The 25,199-nt window shown below is 45.1% G+C and overlaps 1 protein-coding gene across 16 annotated transcripts in view; it reads right to left on the reverse strand.

The window, feature by feature from the left end:
- The window catches only part of LOC109897029 (adhesion G protein-coupled receptor L3), a 303,186-nt gene that overhangs the window by 39,507 nt on the left and 238,480 nt on the right, over positions 1–25,199 (reverse strand). For all 16 annotated transcript variants that reach the window (XM_020491529.2, XM_020491527.2, XM_031832342.1 and 13 more), the window contains 4 exons: positions 23,324–23,446; positions 20,807–21,012; positions 18,502–18,678; positions 628–837 (listed from right to left, as the gene is read on the reverse strand). In XM_020491529.2, the coding sequence (XP_020347118.1) occupies positions 628–837; positions 18,502–18,678; positions 20,807–21,012; positions 23,324–23,446 (716 nt within the window). The remainder of the gene's footprint in view (positions 1–627; positions 838–18,501; positions 18,679–20,806; positions 21,013–23,323; positions 23,447–25,199) is intronic.

Raw genomic sequence — 25,199 nt, forward strand, 5'->3', positions numbered from 1 at the left:
TGGACCAACTCTATTGAAGCCCTGGTTACCATAGTGGGACTCACTCGTTGTATAATAGGCAATTGGGCACAGAACCATGTCTAATTTAGACCTGAGGAACCAGGTGTGCAACCTCTCTGGCCAATCAGAAACACTAATGAATCAAACGCCAGGTTGAAATGAAAACATGTGGGCACTTTGGCCCTTCAAGCACTAGAGAGCTGACACCCTGGATGCATTTCAATAGTCTAACGTGGCTCCCTCTCCTCGCCTCTTTTCCCTGATCAGAACTGATTTGGGAGACAGGTGACAGATCCCAAATAGACTTTGTTGCCTTCACCTATCCTGCATGTTCAGAATAGAGCATATAAAGATGACAAGAAAAGGGAGCAACTTTAGACTACTGAGATGAAGCCCCCTGACACGCCTCCCTCTGTCAACCAAAATGAAAATAAATACCAAAATGCATGAGACATGCTTGATGCAGGTGTGTGGTGGAGTCTATCACAAGTAGAAATCTCCCCAAATGGTCAGACAAACAGAGCAACACCAACCTAGACCCGCCACTAACACACTGCTGCCATTGAAAACAGATTGAGTCGGCTGTGTTTGTTGAGCATCATCTGTCCGGCTTAGGAGTGTTCTTACCGGTTGGTCAGCTCGGTTGATCCCCACCAGGAAGAGGGATTCTGCAATGAAGAGGCTGATGCAGAGGTTCTTGTGGATGGTGTTGCGGTCGCTCTGGAGGCCCCGGAAGAAGCAGAAGGTGAACAGGCTGATGAGCAGGCAGACCAGGGAGAGCAGAATGCCAACCCATGTGATCACATCCAACAGCAGGTCATGGACCGGGTCAGTATTCTGGGAAAGGGTAAAAAAAAAAAAAAAAAATTTAAAAGAAGAAAGATTTTAAGTATTTTATTAGACATATTTAAAATACATATAGGAGTTGCCTCAACCACTTAAGTACCACAATAGATGCATTAAAATGACCAAGGCACAATCAAATCCACTGATTTATTTCCATTGTGGTACTCGTTATTATCGAGGAAATGCATTAGATGAGATTACTGTAATTTCTCACAATTCTTTAGGGTATTTGGGTTGCAACATTCTAACAACACTGTATTGAATCAAGATATCACTGGCCAAAATGATTGTTCAGATGACAATATGAATCCAATCTGTTTTAGTTAGACTAAATCACTCATAACCTGTCTATTGCCTCGTTTATTTTATATTTTTTATTGTATAACTTTAATTTGTTCATTACTTTAGTATATTTAGAAAACATTTGACTAACTCTATTTCTTGAACTGCATTATTGGTTAAGGGCTTGTAAGTAAACACTTGTATTGGGTGCATGTGACAAATACAATTTAATTTGATATGTTATATTCACTAATACACTCAAAACTAGATGAAACTGCCGTTCGGTAGGGCCACCCCTCAACCTCTTCAGGAAATTACCTAGCTGTCACAGACAGGACCACAGATGGTGATGTGGAAAATGGCATGAAAATGTGTCACCAAGTTTGTTTGGCAAGGTAACAAAATGAGCCATGTCATAGAAAGGGTCACAGGTGGCTGTGAAAGGCACTATAGGTAATTTATTCAACCGCACTACAGTCAATCAATGTCATCACTGCTTTTAGTCAATGGTTTTTTTAAAGGATAAATTCCCTAGCAATAAAAAAAGCACCCTTCTGACGGCAGATACAGGTACAGGAAATAAGCAGGCACTATGCGGCAACAGCAACAATCAAAGGGAATTTACAGTAAACCATAAGTCTGTGCACTAAAGGACAACTTAAATGAACCACAAAAAAAGTAACACATTCTGAAATGGCAAATCTTTCAGTGTGGCAATTCTTTCAATGGCAATTCTTTCAATGGCAGTTCTTTCAGTGTGACATGTTCCATTTTCCATGTATCATGCCCTCTCAAATACATTCATATTGGTGCACGATCCCAACTGTATACCTGCCTAGACCATAAGTACCTAGGTGTCTGGCTAGACTGCAAACTCTCCTTCCAGACTCATATCAAACATCTCCAATCGAAAAGCAAATCAAGAGTCGGCTTTCTATTCCGCAACAAAGCCTCCTTCACTCACGCCGCCAAGCTTACCCTAGTAAAACTGACTATCCTACCGATCCTCGACTTCGGCGATGTCATCTACAAAATGGCTTCCAACACTCTACTCAGCAAACTGGATGCAGTCTATCACAGTGCCATCCGTTTCGTCACTAAAGCACCTTATACCACCGACCACTGCGACTTGTATGCTCTAGTCGGCTGGCCCTCGCTACATATTCGTCGCCAGACCCACTGGCTCCAGGTCATCTACAAGTCCATGCTAGGTAAAGCTCCGCCTTATCTCAGCTCACTGGTCACGATGGCAACACCCATCCGTAGCACGCGCTCCAGCAGGTGTATCTCACTGATCATCCCTAAAGCCAACACCTCATTTGGCCACCTTTCGTTCCAGTACTCTGCTGCCTGTGACTGGAACGAATTGCAAAAATCGCTGAAGTTGGAGACTTTTATCTCCCTCACCAACTTCAAACATCAGCTATCTGAGCAGCTAACCGATCGCTGCAGCTGTACATAGTTTATTGGTAAATAGCCCACCCTTTTTCACCTACCTCATCCCCATACTGTTTTTATTTATTTACTTTTCTGCTCTTTTGCACACCAATATCTCTACCTGTACATGACCATCTGATCATTCATCACTCCAGTGTTAATCTGCAAAATTGTAATTATTTGCCTACCTCCTCATGCCTTTTGCACACATTGTATATAGACTCCCCCTTTGGTTTCTACTGTGTTATTGACTTGTTAATTGTTTACTCCATGTGTAACTCTTTGTTGTCTGCTCACACTGCTATGCTTTATCTTGGCCAGGTCGCAGTTGCAAAGATTACATTGTTTTTCGCATCAATCGACACACAATACCCCAAAATTGCAAAGAGAAAACAGGTTTAGACATTTTTTAAGATGTATTACAAATAAATAAAAAACAGAAATACCTTATTTACATGTATTCACACAGACTCGAAATTGAGCTCAGGTATATCCTGTTTCCATTGATCATCCTGGAGATGTTTCTACAACTTGATTGGAGTCCACCTGTGGTAAATTCAATTGATTTGACATGATTTGGAAAGGCACACACCTGTCTATATAAGGTCCCGCAATGCATGACAGCAAAAACCAAGTCAATTCGAAGTTATTGTCCGTAGAGCTCAGAGACAGGATTCTGTTGAGGCACAGATCTGGGGAAAGGTACCAAAACATGTCTGCAGCATTGAAGGTCCCCAAGAACACAGTGGCCTCCATCATTCTTAAATGGAAGAAGTTTGGAACAACAAAAACTCTTCCTAGAGCTGGCCGTCCAGCCAAACTGAGCAATCGGGGGAGAAGGGCCTTGGTCAGAGTTCCTCTGTGGAGATGGTTGTCCTTATGGAAGGTTCTCCCATCTCTGCAGCACTCCACCAATCAGGCCTTTATGGTAGAGTGGCCAGATGGAAACCACTCCTCAGTACAAGGCACATAACAGCCCACTTGGAGTTTGCCAAAAGCCATTTAAAGAACTCACACCATCAGAAACAAGATTCTCTGGTTTGACGAAACCAAGATTGAACTCTTTGGCCTGAATGCCAAGCGTCAGATCTGGAGGAAAACTTGCACCATCCCTAAGATGATGCATGGTGGTGGCAGCATCATGCTGTGGGGATGTTTTTCAGTGGCAGGGACTGGGAGACTAGTCAGGATTGAGGGAAAGATGATCGGAGCAAAGTACAGAGAGATCCTTGATGGAAACTTGCTCCAGAGCACTCAGGACCTCAGCCTGTGGCGAAGGTTCACCTTCCAACAGGACAACAATCCTAAGCACATAGCCAAGACAAGGCAGGAGTGGCTTCGGGACAAGTCTCTGAAGAGCCCAGACCTGAACCTGATCGAACATCTCTGGAGAGACCTGAAAATAGCTGTGCAGTGATACTCCCCATCCAACCTGACAGAGCTTGAGAGGATCTGCAGATAAGAATGGGGGAAACTCCCTAAATACAGGTGTGCCAAGCTTGTATTCGTTGCCAAAGGTGCTTCAACAAAGTACTGAGTAAAAGGTCTGAATACATATGTAAATGTCATATTTCTGTTTTGTTATACATTTGAAAAAAAATGTAAAAACCTGTTTTTACTTTGTCATTATGGGGTATTGTGTGTAGATTGATGAGGGGGAAAAAAAAGTTTTCAGACATTTTCGAATAAGGCTGTAACGTAACACAAAATGAGGAAAAAGTCAAGGGGTCTGAATACTTTCAGAATGCACTGTATACTGTATATAGTGATGCTGTGCTATTTGAGATGAGATGCAAGACACATTTCCAGAAAGAGACAAAAAAAAAAAACGTGTGTAGAGATTTGTGCTTACAACCTCATAAGGATAACATCCACACACAGAAGACACACCAATTGATTTAAACACACTGTCCAAAAGCACGCAGTGCTTCTTGATTACCATAAAATTCCCTTCTGGCACCGTTTTTGCCCTCATCAATCAATTATGGCCTAATCAATACCACGCAGACCCTTGTTTCATTAAGATGCAATACCCACGTTCTGCTTAGTCAGCACGTTTAGATGAGGACCTCATCCAAATTATATTGGTTATTAGTTTTTAAGGAATGCTGTGGATAGTTGGCAACTCAAGTACCAACCAAATACACACATGGATCTTGAAAACCACCTGCTCTGGAGGGGTGAAAGCTGATCTAGGATCAACTTCCTCTCCCTCAATCCTAACCATTAGTTGGTGGAAATGCAAAACTCACCCAAGAACAGCATCTAGGGGAAACTTCACCCTTCACCATTTGGCTCTAACATCATCATTTGTCACTAAAGTCATCATAACTCTCCAGGACACACACCTAAAATATATTCAAGATAAATGTGAAAACGTGATGCGTTCCCAAGAAACTAAGTCTCTTATGTCTAGAAAACCAGGCAATTAAGCATCCGAGACATCGTGATTTATTAACATAACATTTTTACTGCCAACCAAACACTGGTCAGCTTCAGACACTCCTCATTTCCCCACATAATTCTCTTCATTCTCCCACCAGTAAGCATTCACTTCAAGGCTTTGTTCAAAAATACTTCAAAGTAAACTGGTATCCGTGGTATCCGCCGTCAAACTGACTGCTGTCCCTGCTGGGCTCGACGTTTCCGGACTCGACTACGCATGAGTAGTAATGAGGATCACAGAGGTAGCACATTAGGAATAGAAACAGCTTTTCTTCTCCATAGCCTTTAGCTGTGATGAACATGATTGCACATTTGATTTACTTGCAGTGTTTCCTGAGGATGTACGTTTTGCAGAGCAGGTATTCAATCACTAGAAACGTGTGTGTTTGTGTGTGTGTGTGTGTGTGTGTGTAAAGGCTTACACAATATTCCTCAAGGACAATATCAGTGAGTCGCAAATAGAGGATGCGCTCATCACTGTTTCCTTACAGAAAACACACAGTATATATTTTCACCCAAACGAGCACAGCCTTTAAATCAAACTTCCACCCGAGTCAGCAGTATGATTCTCCACAGGGGGCGGGGTGAAAGGCTAGAGCAACCAGGGGGGATTTTTTTTGCAGCAAGGGGATCTTGGTAGGAAACGACACACAAAAGGCCTGTTTAACGGGTGCGCGGAGGACGGGCTAACGCTAGCGGGGAGAGAGAAGAGAACAGATGCTGATCATTAAGGGGCTGCTGTACAATAACAGTCGACCCGCTACCCTGAGCCTCTTGATTCTCATGCCTGATGAGCCGTAGTGTATACATCAGGGGGGGGGGGTGAGCTGTGTGTGTGTGTGTGTGTGTGTGTCTCTGTCGGTCTCTGGTCCCCCTTTGCTACAAAGGCATCTCATGCGCTGGGTGGTGGCAGATGCAGATTGTTTGGAAAAGGGAGCCTAGGGTAGGTTGAGCTAGCGAGTTGTGCCATGGCTTCAGTCTCTATCCATCACAATCTCTTCCTCGATATGGAGAGGGGGTGCTGGGTAAAAAGGAGAGGGAGGTCTAGGACGCATCCACACCTGTGTGATGGATCTACTGCAGTGACATCTCTTTGTTCTGGAAGGGTGGATGATCGCTAAGGCGCCACCGGCCACAAATTTATCCCTACGATGAAGGCCCTTTTCTGGGGTCTCGCCCGGGATGGCAGCTGGCTGTCGCACACTACCGCCACAGAGCCACGGTGGCTCAACCTCAACACTCCTCTCCTTTAACAGGCGCCCGTGGCGGGAAGGGGCACGGGGTCCCCATAGCAGCTGACTAACTCGCTCCAAAATTCACTCTGTGTCGTGGGTGGCCACCGAGTCACACCAGTGGATATGTTACTTACTAGGGCGGTACGCGCCTTGTGCACATTCGATTTCTCCTCCAATCTCTCCTGTCACACTTTTTTATTTCTTGAACACACATATTTTTCATTCCAGACAGATGCCTGGGGAGATTGGGTTTGTCCCTGATCTGTTACCGCGAGGCACAACATATGGCCTGCTGTTACCAGGAAATCAGACAGTGGACAAAACACTAAGAACACCTTCCTTATTATTGAGTTGTGCCCCCTTTTTGCCCTCAGAACAGCCTCAATTCGGCGGGGCGTGGACTTTACAAGTTGTCGAAAGCGTTCCACAGGGATGCTGGCACATGTTGACTCCAATGCTTCCCACAGTTGTTGTCAAATTAGCTGGATGTCCTTTGGGTTGTGGACCATTCTTGATACACACGGGAAACTGTTGAGCGTGAAAAACCCAGCAGCGTTTCAGTTCTTGACACACTCAAACCAGGAATGGCACACATACCCAATCGATGCCTCAATTGTCTCTCAAGGATAAAAAAATCCTTCTTTAACCCGTCTCCTCCCCTTCATCTACACAGATTTTAAGTGGATTTAACAAGTGACATCAATAATGTCATGGAAAGATCAGGTGTTCCTAATGTTTTGTACACTCAGTGTACATGTCAACTGCATTCCCTGTTGCCCTATGCCCTGACACCTCCAATCAAGTCCATCCAATCAGATATCAAACTATAACAAATTAATTGCCGTTGAGACCCTGCATCCTAACAGGGGTGCCTCCACTGGGCTCTGGACGTGTCAAGATCATGTGGGCCAATAGGAGAGAGAAGATAAGCTTCCTTCCTTGATATTCCTCAAAGAACAGCTCACAGCATGATGCCAATCCAATTAAAATGCATAAATCTACCTGGATGACACAGAGAGAGAGAGAGAGAGAGAGAGCATGCTTCAGTCATAAAATATGGTGGGGCAGGGCAAATGTTGTAGTAAGGGTATCAGTAGTCCTACTGAGGGGTGTCGCGCAGCGCTTTCACGTATGGGCAAGGATTTACGATCTGTATGGGACGAAGAGAGGGTAGCAAAGAGGACACATGAATCAGGGATCTCGAGCCATTCATCAGGTTTAAAGGGCCAGGAGGAGACCTTGACGTTTCCATTCAGTGCATGTGCCTAATAGAAACGTACAATGTCCTCAGCGACAATAACCGTGATATAATGCCGGCAGCAGACTATGTATGCGGCCTCGTAAGGTGGAATGCGTTCAGATAGCAGTCGGGACGTGGATCTATCCAACGTCATTTTTTCCTTATAGGATGAGATGGTGTTTGACCCCAAATCTGTCGGTGACCATGTGCTTGTCCACAATCCCAACATAGCACAGTTTAGTTCGTATAATTACCTGGGTGTAAATATGGACAATGTGGTGAGCTGGAAGATCGAAGTGGAGAGTGTCTGCTGCAGACTGCAACGCCAATATTTCCTACGTAGACTCAGGGTAATTGGAGTTGACCAGAAACGAAAGCTCCTGTTCTACTATGCGGTCATAGAGAGTATCCTGAGATATCGTTAACAGATCGTTATCAGATTATTATTTCAGACCCCTCCCATGTCCCTCCTCCGGCTCAGGCAGACGCTATAGGGTCCCTCCTCCGACTCAGGCAGACGCTATAGGGTCCCTCCTCCGACTCAGGCAGATGCTATAGGGTCCCTCCTCCGACTCAGGCAGACGCTATAGGGTCCCTCCTCCGACTCAGGCAGACGCTATAGGGTCCCTCCTCCGACTCAGGCAGACGCTATAGGGTCCCTCCTCCGACTCAGGCAGACGCTATAGGGTCCCTCCTCCGACTCAGGCAGACACTATAGGGTCCCTCCTCCGACTCAGGCAGACGCTATAGGGTCCCTCCTCCGACTCAGGCAGACGCTATAGGGTCTCCACATGTAAGCTGAACAAGTATAAGCACTCCTTCACTCCCATGGCTATCAAATACCTGAACAGCAACAAGTAAAGCTGAGGGAATATGCTAAGGATTATGTATGTGGCTGTATGAGAAGTGTATGGTGATATGGGTAATGTATGTATTAAGTTGAGAGTGTAACTTACAGTCTCAATTTTGTATACAGCAGTATTTAACCTTTAGTTAACCAGGGAAGTCAGTTAAGAACAAATTCTTATTTACAATGTAGGCCTACCCCAGCCAAACCCTAAACCGGATGACGCTGGGCCAATTGTACGCCGCCCTATGGGACTCCCAATCACGGCCGGTTGGGATACAGCCCAGGATTGACCCAGGGTACGTGTCTGAGACAATTTCCCCCATGGAACATTAAAGTTCATCCTATACTAAATAAACAGACAGAAAAGCACATGGATGACCTCTTTTTATGAACATCAAGACACTGAGACCACAACAGGTTATCATGCCACATTAAGATTTAGATGGTTCGAAAGCTACTCTACATAGGTGGATGGAAGTTACAAGTTATAATAGGTTCTAAGTTAACATCGAGGGAACCGTGCACACATTGACTGTGCCATCTATACTGTCCAAAGCCTAGAATGTATCACGGTATCTTCATCATTTCCAATTCAGACACCCCACCAGGACACTGATATATGGGTTTACCACCACCACCACCATCATCCTATTGAGAGGAACCATTGATTTATACCCCAGTGGTCCCTAGGGAATGGTGCTACTTACAGGTGGCTCGATATTACCTCCAGCCCAATCCCGGCATACACGCTCACTACCTAAGTAATGGCCTGTATGTGGAGGGACAACAGGTCTATCTTTCTAAGTCTCGGCTGGGGGGGTTGTAGCTGCTATTTAAACAGTGCCTCCACAACCCCGGGGCTGTCTTGGAAATAGAAGCTTAAATTCAAAAGGAGGGTGGTTCGATGAAGAGTAGACTGTTGATGCCTTGAGTAGCTGGCTGGGTGGTGGGTCTGGACTATTAAGGTACTGAACCAGGAAGTCTAAAGCAGGCTTTTCCAAATGTTGGTCCTTTAGTAAAACTGGTGTTATGTTTGATCAACCACTTAAATGGCATTACTGGAATGAATATGACATCACTCTGTAGAAATCAAAGGGGCCTTTGAATCTGGGGTAGCCAGGCGCTAAAATAGACCTTGGTTCTATTTGTGAAGCATGATGCGCTGCAAGTCACACCTCTCCCATCTCCTCATTGGTTTTTACGAGCACATACCCACGTGGGTGATTGAAAGATGAATGAGGTCCACACTTGGTTGCCAACCGCTATGGAGTAGAAGGGAAAAGGAGGAGGAGACGAAGAAGGAGAATAGTAGGGAGAAGGAGGAAGAAGAACGCGGAGAGATTACAAGAAACTAATTAGGTTTCCCCTTTTATCTGTGGAGTGTCACAACATTTTGTGGGTCAAAATTCTACAAAGATCCAGCATAAAAAATTGACCTTGTGCACTTCAGGTAAAATAAGAACCCAATGTTTATATCCCAGGACAAATTAGTTAGCAACAGCAAGCTAGTTAGCTAAATGTCCATGAATGTTTCAACCTTTCCCCAAATTAATATAGTTGGTGTAACGATCGTCGTAGGTGGAAGAAGAGGAGGAACAATGTGCAGCGTGGTAAGTGTCCATGTTTTTTAATAAAATAACTGAACACAAAAAAAATACGACAAACGAACAGTCCTGTACGGTGAATGGAAAAACACTAAACAGAAAATAATCACCCACAAAACACAGGTGGGAAAAGGCTACCTAAGTATGATAGGCTACCTAAGGCTACCTAAGTATCAGAGACAACGAACAACACCTGCCTCTGATTGAGAACCATACCAGGCCAAACGCATAAAAGCAACATAGAAAAACGAACATAGACTACCCACCCCAACTCACGCCCTGACCAAACTAAAACAAAGACATAACAAAGGAACTAAGGTCAGAACGTGACAGTTGGTTCAGAGTTAGTTTTGATATTTCAACCTGCGTGTCCGTCTGGTGGGGATAGACAAACTCAACATGTGCACGATGGCATTGAGAGGCCGGTTAGGTCGTCATGTTTGCCGCACACAGCTAGTATACAAAAGAGATCATTTTTTATTCTTCCATATAAACACAAAAAACATTGTACATTTTTGGGGGGGTATTGTCAGTAAGTAGTTGCTTGAAAAAGTCCAAGATTTCAGGATCAAAAACAGGATATCGAAATAATGTACTGTATCACCCCTTGAGGCCAAAATTGACCCGTTGGCACTTTTAGGGTTAAAAGAGATCATGTTGGATATTGACAGGAATGACGACCTGCTGGGACAAGTTGAAGCAATTCCCAACAGCCGTTGGAAACTTTCGTTCAAACAACAACCAAATGTTCTCTTTGTGAAACTTCCAGCTGGATAGAGGAGCTTATCAATAGACTTAAACAACCCTTTAAAATATTTGTTATTATTATCATACTATTTCTATGTTTGATGAGAGAGCAATTGGAGTTGACTGATTAGAGGAGATATCATACTGTACTTTGACAGACCGCTTAAGCAAACCCGCTCCTCCTCACTCGAAACTTCCTCGCAATCACTTCCCTTCCTGGAGACACAAAAGCGACATAATCTCTGACTAACACACAGATGTTGATGAGTCATTTGGTTTCATTTGTTTATGCGGCCGACGGGTGTACTTCAGTGCGTCGGCAGGAACAGCTCACGTTGGTGCACAAAAGGCCTGAGAGGTGAGACGGACGAAAGTGACGGCACTTAATCCCTTCCCGATTGTTTTGGATGGCAGCTACCTCATTCCCTGTCGTTGACAGACACGGTGTGAGTAAATGTGCCTTTGCCTATTGGGATATGATAGTGAGTCACACTGTCGATGGCCTTCAGGACTGTGTTGACTTTTTAAAGTTGACAATGCTTCAGTCAGTACAACACTTCAATTTGCATTTAATTTTTATTTCACCTTTATTAAACCAGGTAGGCTAGTTGAGAACAAGTTCTCATTTGTAACTGCAACCTGGCCAAGATAAAGCATAGCAATTCGACACATACAACAACACAGAGTTACACATGGAATAAACAAAACATAGTCAATAATACAGTAGATCAAAAGAAAACAAAAAGTCTATATACAGTGAGTGCAAATGAGGTAAGATAAGGGAGTTAAGGCAATAAATAGGCCATGGTGGCTAAGTAATTAGAAGATGAATGTGCAAGTAGAGATACTGGGGTGCAAAGGAGCAAGATAAATAAATAAATACTGTATGGGGATGAGGTAGGGAGATAGATGGGCTGTTTACAGATGGGCTATGTACAGGTGCAGTGATCTGTGAGCTGCTCTGACAGCTGGTGCTTAAAGCTAGTGAGGGAGATATGAGTCTCCAGCATCAGAGATTTTTGCAGTTTGTTCTAGTCATTGGCAGCAGAGAACTGGAAGGAAAGACGACCAAAGGACAAATTGATTTTGGGGTGACCAGTGAGATATACCTGCTGGAGCGCGTGCTACGAGTGGGTGCTGCCATGGTGGCCAGTGAGCTGAGATAAGGCGGGGCTTTACCTAGCAGAGACTTGTAGATAACCTGTAGCCAGTGCGTTTGGCGACGAGTATGAAGCGAGGGCCAACCAATGAGAGTGTACAGGTCGCAATGGTGGGTAGTGTATGGGGCTTTGGTGACAATACGGATGGCACTGTGATAGACTGCATCCAGTTTGTTGAGTAGAGTGTTGGAGGCTATTTTAAAGATGACATCACCGAAGTCGAGGAACGGTAGAATGGTCAGTTTTACGAGGGTATGTTTGGCAGCATGAGTGAAGGATGCTTTGTTGCGATATAGGAAGCCAATTCTAGATTTAATTTTGGATTGGAGATGCTTAATGTGAGTCTGGAAGGAGAGTTTACAGTCTAACCAGACACCTAGGTATTTGTAGTTGTCCACGTATTATAAGTCAGAGTAGTGATGCTGGACGGGCGAGCAGGTGCGGGCAGTGATCGGTTGAATAGCATGAATTTAGTTTTACTTGCGTTTAAGAGCAGTTGGAGGCCCCGGAAGGAGAGTTGTATGGCATTGAAGCTCGTCTGGAGGTTAGTTAACACAGTGTCCAAAGAGGGGCCAGAAGTATACAGAATGGTGTCGTCTGCGTAGAGGTGTACCAGAGTCACCAGCAGCAAGAGCAACATCATTGATGTATACAGAGAAGAGAGTCGGCCCGAGGATTGAACCCTGTGGCACCCCCATAGAGACTGCCAGAGGTCCAGACAACAGGCCCTCCGATTTGACACACTGAACTCTATCAGAGAAGTAGTTGGTAAACCAGGCATGGCAATCATTTGAGAAACCAAGGCTGTCGAGTTTGCCAACAAGAATGTGGTGATTGACAGAGTCGAAAGCCTTGGCCAGGTCGATGAATATGGCTGCACAGTAATGTCTCTTATCGATGGCGGTTATGTCGTCGTTTAGGACCTTGAGCGTGGCTAAGGTGCACCGATGACCAGCTCTGAAACCAGATTGTATAGCGGAGAAGGTACGGTGGGATTCTAAATGGTGGGTAATCTGTTTGTTAACTTGGCTTTCGAAGACCTTAGAAAGACAGGGAAGGATAGATATAGGTCTGTAGCAGTTTGGGTCTAGAGTGTCACCCCCTTTGAAGAGGGTGATGACCGCGGTAGCTTTCCAATCTTTGGGAATCTCAGACGATACGAAAGAGAGGTTGAACAGGCTAGTAATAGGGGTTGCAACAATTCTTGCAGATAATTTTTTAGAAAGAGAGGGTCCAGATTGTCTAGCCCGGCTGATTTGTATGGGTCCAGATTTTGCAGCTCTTTCAGAACATCAGCTATCTGGATTTGGGAAAAGGAGAAATAGTGGGGGCAATGGCGGGTTGCTGTGGAAGGTGCCGGGCAGCTGACCGGGGTAGGGGTAGCCAGGTGGAAAGCATGGCCAGCTGTAGAGAAATGCTTATTGAAATTCTCAATTATAGTGGATTTATCGGTGGTGACAGTGTTTCCCAGCCTCAGAGCAGTGGGCAACTGGGAGGAGGTGCTCTTATTCTCCATGGACTTTACAGTGTCCCAGAACGTTTTTGAGTTCGTACTACAGGATGCAAATTTCTGTTTGAAAAAGCTAGCCTTAGCTTTCCTAACTGCCTGTGTATATTTGTTGATAACTTCCCTGAAAAGTTGCATATCATGGGGGCTATTTAGTGTTAATGCAGAACGCCACAGGATGTTTTTGTGCTGGTCAAGGGCAGACAGGTCTGGAGTGAACCAAGGACTATATCTATTCCTAGTTCTACATTTTTTGAATGGGGCATGCTTATTTAAGATGGTGAGGAAGGCACTTTTAAAGAATAGCCAGGCATCATCTACTGACGGGATGAGGTCAATGTCATTCCAGGATACCCCGGCCATGTCAATTAGAAAAGCCTGCTCGCAGAAGTGATTTAGGGAGCGTTTGACAGTGATGATGGGTGGTCGTTTGGTCGCAGACCCATTACGGATGCAGGCAATGAGGCAGTGATCGCTGAGATCTTGATTGAAAACAGCAGAGGTGTATTTGGAGGGCGAGTTAGTTAGGATGACATCTATGAGGGTGCCCATGTTTACGGATTTGGAGTTGTACCTGGTAGGGTCATTGATAATTTGTGTGAGATTGAGGGCATCAAGCTTGGATTGTAGGATGGCCGGGGTGTTAAGCATGTCCCAGTTTAGGTCACCTAGTAGCACGAGCTCAGAAGATAGATGGGGGCAATCATTCACATATTGGTATCGAGGGCACAGCTGGGGGCAGAGGGAGGTCTATAGCAAGCGGCAACAGTGACTTGAGAGACTTGTTTCTGGAATGGTGAATTTTTAGAAGTAGAAGCTCAAATAATAAGTGCAAGTCCACAGATAATCAAAAAGTACATAACCATTTTAAATAGACAAAGATGGATCTTTTTTCACCTCCTTTGGCAGAGATCAAAGTTGCATAATTAATTCCTCAGAGAGTCAGAGTCCATGGATTCAAGATACACATATCTACAATACTGAGCTAGCGCAATAATCACCCATATGCTTTAAGTTCAAAGGTAAAATACAAACATGAAAGTTAAGACTGGGCAGCGTGGTGCAATCAAGAACGAGATGAGGGCCGTTATTGATGAAAGGCACCACATTAGCTGTTCTATGTTGTCTTAATAGAATTAAGAAAAAGCTCACATCATTAAATAACCAAGTTCATGCTTCTAATACAGGTTATGTACTCGCATTTGGTCAGCTTTCAAAATGTCCAGCAGGTACAGTTCTGGTTGAAAACGGGTTGTAGAGACATCACTTCAACCAACTACTACAGCCTTATAACGACACCTCAACTTAGTAATATCTCTCTCTAGGACTAAGTAATATCTATAATAATAAGCTGTTCATGAACAACTGAACGTATCAAACAACGTCTTATCATGAAAGCCCAAACACTTCCCGAACTTTAAAGTAGAGTAGTATTATTGTCATTTACAACTGGAACACCCTGTCTATCTGCCGGAATACAGCAAAACGAAAGATGACGGCGACAGCGGGCCTCTGCCCGCTCAAAGTGAAGATGGTAATTGCGGCATGCCAATCTGCAATCTCTCACTCAGAGGGTAATGTGTAATAACAATGCCTAGACAGAACAGCGCGATATGTTTAGTTACCATGGAGACAAAATATGGTCACTCCAATTTACGCAATTTTTGTGCTCTTTCTTCACCATTCATTAGTGCTTCCGGATTGGAATGCCTTGGCAGTGTGTCAATGGATGCCTGCGTTTCCTCAGAACCAAAATGTCTTTCGAGTAGAAAAATGCAGCAATTTTGGAATTGGGGTGTAACGACTTTCCACTTTCCCCCTGAATGAACACCAGCATCCTGGAGTTTCCAAAAGGTGAGTGAATCATATGACAAAGTGCATCTTTCACTCCCATTTTTCCCTATTTTTCATCCGTTTTCTTTTATTCTGTTAAGGCCCCTAGATTATTCATAGCTTCCCTCTGCATTCATGGCCCGGTTTGACACCAAGGCTTGAGCACACTGGCTCCCCCAAGCCAAGCGGCTTAGTGACAAACAGTAACTCCTCCTCACTGGGGGTGACCCCCTTTGGACCAAAGGGGCTGGTTGGCTGGAGCGGGGTGGGAGCTGGGGTAGAAGGGAGGTCTGTGGTTACATGGCCTTGGGCAAACTGGGAGAGACATTATAGAGTCATCCTTCCCTGCTGATTAAGGTTCACTGCCTTGGGGGGGAGAGAGAAAGAGAAAGTGCAAGAAAGATGGGAGAGAGAGAGTGAGAGGGAGTGAGAAAGAGGGGGGAGAGAGTGAGAGGGAGGGAGAGAGAGAGAAAGAGGGGGGAGAGAGTGAGAGGGAGGGAGAGAGAGAGAGAGAAAGAGGGGAGAGAGAGAGTGAGAGGGAGTGAGAAAGAGGGGAGAGAGAGAGTGAGAGGGAGTGAGAAAGAGGGGGGGAGAGAGTGAGAGGGAGAGAGAGAGAGAGAGAAAGAGGGGAGAGAGTGAGAGGGAGGGAGAGAGAGAGAGAGAGGGGAGAGAGTGAGAGGGAGGGAGAGAGAGAAAGAGGGGAGAGAGAGCGTGAGAGAGAGGGAGAGAGGGAGAGAGCGAGTGGAGGGAGAAAGAGGGAGAGAGAGGGAGAGAGAGGGGAGAGAGTGAGAGGGAGGGAGAGAAGAGAGAAAGAGCGAGTGGAGGGAGAAAGAGGGAGAGAGAGAGAGAGAAAGAGGGGAGAGAGAGCGTGAGAGAGAGGGAGAGAGGGAGAGAGCGAGTGGAGGGAGAAAGAGGGAGAGAGAGCGTGAGAGAGAGGGAGAGAGGGAGAGAGCGAGTGGAGGGAGAAAGAGGGAGAGAGAGCGTGAGAGAGAGGGAGAGAGGGAGAGAGCGAGTGGAGGGAGAGAGGGAGAGAGCGAGTGGAGGGAGAAAGAGGGAGAGAGAGCGTGAGAGAGAGGGAGAGAGGGAGAGAGCGAGTGGAGGGAGAAAGAGGGAGAGAGAGCGTGAGAGAGAGGGAGAGAGCGAGTGGAGGGAGAAAGAGGGAGATAGAGCGTGAGAGAGAGGGAGAGAGGGAGAGGAGCGAGTGGAGGGAGAAGAGGGAGAGAGAGCGTGAGAAGAGGGAGGAGAGGGAGAGAGCGAGTGGAGGGAGAAAGAGGGAGAAGAGAGCGTGAGAGAGAGGGAGAGAGGGAGAGAGCGAGTGGAAGGGAGAAAGAGGGAGAGAGAGCGTGAGAGAGAGGAGAGAGGGAGAGAGCGAGTGGAGGGAGAAAGAGGGAGAGAGAGCGTGAGAGAGAGGGGAGAGAGGCGATGGAGGGAGAAAGAGGGAGAGAGAGCGTGAGAGAGAGGGAGAGAGGGAAGAGAGCGAGTGGAGGGAGAGAGGGAGAGAGAGCGTGAGAGAGAGGGAGAGAGGGAGAGAGAGAGTGGAGGGAGAAAGAGGGAGAGAGAGAGCGTGAGAGAGAGGGAGAGAGGGAGAGAGCGAGTGGAGGGAGAAGGAAGAAAAGGGAGAGAGAGCGTGAGAGAGAGAGAGAGCGAGTGGAGGGAGAAAGAGGGAGAGAGAGCGTGAGAGAGAGGGAGAGAGGGAGAGAGCGAGTGGAGGGAGAAAGAGGGAGAGAGAGCGTGAGAGAGAGGGAGAGGAGGGAGAGAGCGAGTGGAGGGAGAAAGAGGGAGAGAGAGCGTGAGAGAGAGAGAGGGAGAGGGAGAGAGCGAGTGGAGGGAGAAAGAGGAGGAGAGAGAGCGTGAGAGAGAGGGAGAGAGGGAGAGAGCGAGTGGAGGGAGAAAGAGGGAGAGCGTGAGAGAGAGGGAGAGAGCGAGTGGAGGGAGAAGAAAGAGGGAGAGAGAGCGTGGAGAGAGAGGGAGAGAGCGAGTGGAGGGAGAAAGAGGGAGAGAGAGCTGAGAGAGAGAGAGAGGGAGAGAGCGAGTGGAGGGAGAAAAGAGGGAGAGAGAGAGCGGTGAGAGAGAGGGAGAGGAGGGATAAAGAGGAGATCTCTCCTATTATATGTTGCCTCTCTTTATCCCTCCTCTCCCTCCTCTCTTTATCCCTCCTCTCCCTCCTCTCTTTATCCCTCCTCTCCCTCCTCTCTTTATCCCTCCTCTCCCTCCTCTCTTTATCCCTCCTCTCCCTCCTCTCTTTATCCCTCCTCTCCCTCCTCTCTTTATCCCTCCTCTCCCTCCTCTCTTTATCCCTCCTCTCCCTCCTCTCTTTATCCCTCCTCTCCCTCCTCTCTTTATCCCTCCTCTCCTTATCCCTCCTCTCTTTATCCCTCCTCTCCCTCCTCGCTTTTCCTGTGTCTGTCAAACAGCTCTGTATTTCTCTTCACTTTCTGTTGTTTTCCCAGAAGACGAAAGCGGACAATGAAGCATCCAACAGTGCAAAGAAAGAACACACAGATCTTTTCTCCCAGGTAAAAGAGCACACACAACATATCAATTCATGCTTTTAAAATAAAATGCACCCTTTCGCAACATTTTTCTTTCATATGAGTCTTTGTATCAGACAGCAACAAATAAAAGTCAAAGTTTTTTAAAAAATAGAGTTGCAATATATTTGCTTCAATGTAACGAAATAACATCAATTGAAAAGTAATCTTGGATTTAAGCATCGCAATGAGACACTTAAAAGCACAATAATAAACACCAGCAACCCCAAATATTTTATGAGGCGCATAAATACAATCTTTACCGTTATTGGTCTATTATACACAGAAAATATAAATGTGTTAATTTATGCTTTTCCAGTACCAGGCTCCAACACAACTTAAACAGATGCTGATTCTCCTTCAATTCATCAACACGCGACTATCGGAACGTTTGAAACATTGAAACGTGCGGTCAGGTGTTCTAAATGCTTTCAAACATAGTATGTATCCAGACGACTGAACGGCAGCCTCTTAGCTAGAACTCTTGAAGGTCCAAATGCATTTTCCTTTTTTTCCCTCCATTTTCCGGCCACTCTCTCCAACTATTCACACAAGGCCTAGCACAAGGCAAGGGGGCAATTAATACACAAGACACTAAAGATGCTTTCGGCACAAAAAAAAAAATGCTCTTAGATTTCGATCTTAACTCTGCCATTTTGTAGAATGTGCTATGAAGGTTGCAAAACAGAGCTCTCCATCGTCTGCTACTTGTGGAATGTGTATTGCTTCTACGGGATCTGAGCTGAAAGTAAACGGAATGAGGAGCTGGTGGAACAGGCCTTACCTTGACCTCCACGTGAGCCATGAGGACGGCAAAGTTAGTCAGGTGGGTACAAGAGCACGTGGTGTGAGTCCTGTTGGTGCCTAGCAACCGGCAATCCTGCGTCGACCAGTACCCCGTCATGGTCCTCTTGGAATAACTCCAGAAAGAACAGTTGGGGTTAAAGCTTTCCTTGGATTGCTGTGGGGGACAAACCACATAACAATTAGCCTATGGGCCCCTGCACAATGGAGCTAATGGGAGGAAAAACACACACATTGATTGCAGGTTGAGTCATGTTTCTTTTCTAAACGGCTCTGGCTGGGTTAAATGGAAACGCATGGGGCTAATTCCAGGTAAGCTCTCATAACCTCGACACAATGCCATAACTCCAGATCCGGACAAAATATTTCCGAAAAAAGCCCCTTAATTCCCTTTTCCGGTGGCAGTGCAGGTTTAGTTTAATGGCTGCGGCGAGCAGCCTTTCATTGTGCTTTTCAACCTTTCACTTTAACCTTCACTGTGCGACAATAGACTGCCCCGCTGCTCTCTGCAAGGTGGCGGGCCTTAACGGCTGCCATCTCGCTGGCCCGTTTCAAAACAGTCACTTAAGAGCTTAATGCAGATAAACCGCGAGAGGAGAGACGTGCCGATGCATAGGAATGCCTCAAATAGTTTTCAACAGGTAAAGTTTCCTTGATGTGGGGAACCGCCGTCTCTTGCAGCTAGATATTGCCGGGCCACTTCAACTGCACCTTAAATCCTGGGTGCATTTAAAGGAATTGTCCACAGCAGAAGACAATCTGGCTGCTACTGACAATGCAATCAAAACTGTGACTGTGGAACATGGGGCTGTGTCCCAAACGGCACCATAAACGGGTCAAAAGTAGTGGACTGTATAGGACTCCATTTGTGACACATTCATAACCAGCAGATCCTCTCAGAGATAAACGTCCCACCTTATTGAGTTATCCTCCACACAGCCAACCAATGGCTAGTTGGATACAGTGCAGCACGGTCGTGGAATAACCAGACCAGGTGACCTTCTGTCCCATTCACAACTTTAATTAGTCCATTAAGTGCTGAGGCAAGGAAGTGAAACAATAACTAGAGGACGACCACAGTCCCCTGGGACCAGTGGTCCAACACCATCTGATCTAAAGGCTTTTCCTTGTAGAGTGATGGAACAAAAGACTAACTAGAGTGAAGAGCAGTACAGCCTGATCCTAGATCTGTTTATGGTGTATAGCCAAGTACTATGGTGGTGTTTGGTATGACAGTCAGTGGTGCAGTGGAGGGTAAACACAAGTAAACGCAGTTTACCCACCTTTTGCGGACTTTATTCACTGCAACCAAGTTTAACCACCTAGTTTCTTTACCACTACATCACTGATGACAATTAACATAGTAGTTGCCAAGATGACACAAATAGATCTGAACCCAGGCTATCCTTATCGTAGTTTTTGCCACGATTGGCATGACAATGACCATAGTAGTTGGCAAGACAGCAGAAACAGATCTGGAACCAGGCTATGAGAAGTACGTCCTCCTATCCATTCATACTCTAGTGTACCTGCAGGTATATAACCATCCATACAGATTCAGTTAATCTTTTTGGAATACTCTCTAGACGAATCTTAGAATACTCTTTAAAATAACCAACTTTTCAGAAGACAGAGCAGACAGCCGTTCAGAAAAAAGACATGTCCTCACTGACAGAAGTGCGCTGGAGGGAAGCACAAACATACTTTATAGAAGAGCACTGTTTTACTGAGATTAGACCAGTGGGGCAAGAAAAACTTAGGAAAGCGGCGGCGGACTCCAGTTGGTCCCCATAATAACTGCATTGGCCCCAAGTGTTACACACACCCCCCCCTCCCCTCTCTCTCTCTCCCTGCTGAATAACAGCTTTGGGCGCCGTTGGGAGACAAACCGGGGCTGTTTCGATGGAGTCGTGCGAGGGGAAGATAATCCAGCCGGGGAGGAAGATAATGCAGTCGGGGAGGAAGATAATGCTCCGCCTATGACTAACCAGCCTTCAAGGATGAACAATAGAACCCTCATATTAGCTTAGCCTTCCAGGTTAGACTGTTCTGTTCTAAAACGAATAGGGAGAAAATGAATGAAAACAACGTTTTGCATCGCCAATATGTTATGATAGATTGAGGTAAAACTTTAAAATGGGGGGCTATGGGGTGACTCCATTCATTTAAAAAGTCAAAAATTGATGTACCAATCCCAAATTGCCCCTTGAAGAAACTCAGTGAATTTCATGATAATCCCAAAGTGTGTGTGTGTGTATGTATGTGTGTGTGTGTACACGTTCTACCTGCAGGTGTTTCAAGGTAAATATGACCGGTTCAGACAGGTAGACTTTGTTGTTCTCTTTGTTGATGGCTGCGGTGATGACGGGAGAGTTGACAATGACAGAGTAGTTGGTGGCCATGGCTTCCCTGCCGAGCTTCATGCTGGCATTCTCTGTAGACAGATAGGCTCCGATGTGTTTGTACAGGACGAAGGCCATCCGGATCTCTCCTAGGAAAAATAACACATCATGGCTTAGTCTCAATTTCTTGAAAATCCATCCTCTGCTCATCTCCTCCCCTTTGTCTGTAGTGACAGGTGAAAAGAATAGGGCGCAAGCTCATCATTAGGCTGGCTTTCACCAGGTCAGTTCTTTCAGATCAGTGTGATGAAGGAAAGTAGAATGAAGGAAAGGCAATTGAGATTTGAGACGGAGCCACCACTGACGAACTGAAAGTGTGTGGTTAAAATGCTTTACCAAACAGTATGATGTTATTAACAGCACAAATCAATGTTAAAGTAGCAGAGACATTAGCGCCAGAAAACCAAACAAAATCCAAAAGTGAAAAGTTACTATCTGGTCAACATATGTTTCTGTCCATAAATTAAAAAGGTTTGTAAACCTAGACTAGGTGTGCCAAGGTTGTATATGCCTACGAGAAAACCACACACACATTGAAGAGCACAGAGTCAGCCGGAGTGCAGCCGGCCTTTGGAACCATTTTTTGGGGTTAAGTGCCTGCTCCAGGGCATAACGACGTTGGACCACCACAGTTCAATCTACAGATGTCAAACGTTACAGTTCCACAAAGTCTTGGAGCACACAATAACCTAACCTATTCAAATTCACAAGACTTAGAAATAAGGATGCATTCTGGGGTACGGTAAAAACTGCATTCATTCTTTTTAGATTCCCAAGGATTAGTTGAAACTATTTTGGACAAAATATAGGGAAAAAACACTTTCGCTGCTCCGAGCATGTTATCAAGAGCAACAATGGTGTCGAGGCTGGAAAAAAAGACCTCTTTAGGTATGATAGGTCCATTTAATTCAACTTCAATGAAATGTCATTATTACTTTATTGCACTGACAAAGGCAACAGATACTCCTCCTAGTTTCTTTCCCCACTCCCATCGCACTACCGTATCCCTCTCCCGGCGTCTTTCTTTGGACGGTGGATGTGAAAGCACACCCCTCCCACAGCGACATGGGATCACTCACTCGAGACGAAAATTGCGTGTTACCTCTCCATGAACGGGAAATAAAAGCAAATGAAGATATAATAAAGCATCGGCACCGCTGGACATTCATCGAGAGCCAAGAGCGGTGAGCACGTGCTAACAGCCTAACTCATTTGCATGAACAAGTAATCAAGTCCAAATACGGGCCGCGGAGCTCCCGTAGGTAGCTCCGCATTGTGTATAATAGCCTCATTAAAGTTTGAAGCAGCTCTTGAACACAACTAATTCCGCAACCAGGGAGCCTCTTTTGTCCATTTGAAGTCAAGTAAAAAAAGGCGATTTACTTAATCAGAGGTTGTATCAGGGGTGGCCAACCCTCCTCCTGGACAACTTCCCTTCTGCTAGGCTTTCTCTCTAGCTCTTATCTAGCACACCTCATTCTACTAATTAGCTGCTTTCCATGACCTTGATACTATGCAGAATCAACTGTGTTATAACAAGGTTGGAAGAAAACCCTGGTAGATCCAGTAGCTCTTTCCTGGAAGAGGGTTGGTCACCTCTGCCTGAAACCAAGTGTAAGTCCTCCACCTGCTTCTAACATTTTGGCACACTTGGAATTATATTGATGTTATTCCAGGGAAACTATTAAATTACCGTGTAGCGGGTCTGTAAGTACAAGTGGTTACACTTGTACTTACAATAGCAACAATGTATCTGTCAACCAATTGAAAACGTAGAATAATTTGCCGCGTCGAACCTGCGTTTTGGTTTGAAGGCACCCTAACTCTGCACACACAAAAAACATGTTACTGGTAAGCAACCCATGCTCTTAACAGCCTGTTCGAAGCAGGTGGTAAGCAAGTATAATTAGCTGCAGGGAAGTTATATTTCTCATTCGCACCAAGCCCTGCAAAGGGACACATTTTAAACTCCCAAGCCCCTCCTCGTAACAGTCATCGCATTTCAAAGCAGCTTACACTTTTGTTCCTATTGAATTGACCTACTTTTCCAAAATATTAGCTATAGCTAGCGAATATGCTAATAGCTAATATGAGCAAAAACATGGTGCCACCTTTGTTGTTGTTTGAGACACGGTTTGCCCTTTTAAGATATTAGAGCCTTTCTCTTCTTTACATTTCCTATAATCTTATGGCATCAGAAAAAGAAGCAAACTATGCATGGAATTATCAATGGCAGACTTATCACAGACAGGGATGTTCAGTCCAGAAGAGCTACTGGGTATGCAGGCACTAACTGATGGAATGGAACAAAAGCCTGCACAACTAATAGATGTTCAGGACTGGAGTTGGAGAGCCCTGATATATATATATTTTTTAAAATTAAAATGCAAAGCCATTTACCGTTTCTCCCATGTTGTTTCAAGGTGCTTGATGACAGGGAGATGGAGTTACCATGGCCGCCACTTTGTGGGAATTTCAGGTCAGGCAGATTTCCTTCCGTACTCATCCGGGCCACCTCCAGCTCTGGACAGAAGCAAATGAGAAAAAAAGGACCATTTAAAGAACATTATTATGAGGGGTGAGAGTGTCGACAGTGATGCAAGAGAATTCCATCTGGGATAACATTTGCAGTATATGAATGGAAACCCATGCCCCTGTTGAAACGTGTTAGCATTGAACGATAGCTTTACATTGTAATACGAAACTCAGTTCTGCTCTGACTGTATGCATCACAGCACTGGAGTTTGTTTCAGATCAGAGACAAAGCAGACAAAGGGGTAACAACAAAGTTTAAGAAACACTTGATCAAAAGATGCTCTCTTCCCCAACATCAGCTATTATACATTACTTGATGCATTTCACAAACTTCAAATGGATTTTCAAGGAGATACCTTGTCAGATTTTTTCTCAGAAGCATTTTACTCTGATATAATTGATTCCATTCATCAGTGGTTTCAGGGTGTGTTGAATGAAGTGCATCATCCTCTGAATTCGGCAGGCTTTGAAGAGTAGAGTCCCACTGAAGCCTTCCGATCAACACTGGGCTATACACGTCTCGCAACACTTTCTTCATCGAGTTAGGAGTAACTGAGGGAGCCTGGTTGCATACTACCTTGATTCGTGTTGAAGTCCACTAACTTTTGCCAACTGAGAAAATTGGCCCTCACTTTAAGGAATCTATCGATGTTGGGGGTGAGCTGAGAGGAAAGCGATGGGTAGATGAGATAGAGACAAATGGTGAAGACAGTCAGGTTTTGGAGAACTGGCACAACAGCTGTTGTATCTGAGGGGAGATCATAATTTGTGGTTTAAAAACTGCTGCATTGTACAGCAGAGGAAAATGAGGAGTCAATAGGAGATTGGCAGAAAAAAATCAGTTTCTAAGATAAACTTTTCATGTGCTTGAATTTAGTTTGAGAATACAGAACAAGACCCATCTTAAAAGAGTATGTTGTCTTTTAAATTCTTCATTTGAGCTTGCCTAGTGCAATGGAACTAATGGAATAGTCCCCAAAGTGCAAACCCTGCCCACCTGTCACTCCAGACAGGCCCAATCAAACATGATAAGTATTTTAAGGAAAACCAATACTATTTGAACACAGGCCTGGACAGCACTCTGTTAATTGGGAGAGATGGCATCAAATATTTCAAACTTCTTTCAACTTCTGGCTTCAAGGCCACCTCTCGAATGCTGGCACAAAACACCCACAGAGGGAAGGCAAAATCTTCTTATTGTGGCTACCCTTGAAAAAAAAAAGTTGTTTTCATGCCATGCCATGCTCTCACTTTAAGAAAGAGAACCTTGGTATTAACATTCCGAGGCACCCTCGCAACTGCTACACAATGGTGCAAGGGATTCTTTTGGAGATGGCGAGATGTATTCCTATTCAACTGGAAAGCGACAATGGCCGAAATGCCGAACAATCCCAGATCAGAGCTAACTGAGTCAGTTGCAATGTTTTTCATCCCACTGGATGAGCCATGAAAAAAAGGCTTAAGACTGGCTTTAGGCATCACACACACCCACAATAGGTGTTGATGTGTATGCCTGTTGAAATAAGACGGCAGAAATCTGTTCATCAGATCAGTGATGAGCGGGAGTGGTACACAGACACGCATGCAAACAAACAAAAGGTGGAGAGGAGATTAACACATACAGTGCATTCGGAAAGTATTTCAACCCCTTGACTTTTTCCGCATTTACCTCATCAATTCCCACACAATACCCCATAATGACAAAACAAGATGGTTTTTTTTCTTACATTCTTGCAAATTT

This window comes from Oncorhynchus kisutch, linkage group LG9 (assembly GCF_002021735.2).
Source record: "Oncorhynchus kisutch isolate 150728-3 linkage group LG9, Okis_V2, whole genome shotgun sequence".
NCBI classification, from domain to species: Eukaryota; Metazoa; Chordata; class Actinopteri; order Salmoniformes; family Salmonidae; genus Oncorhynchus; species Oncorhynchus kisutch.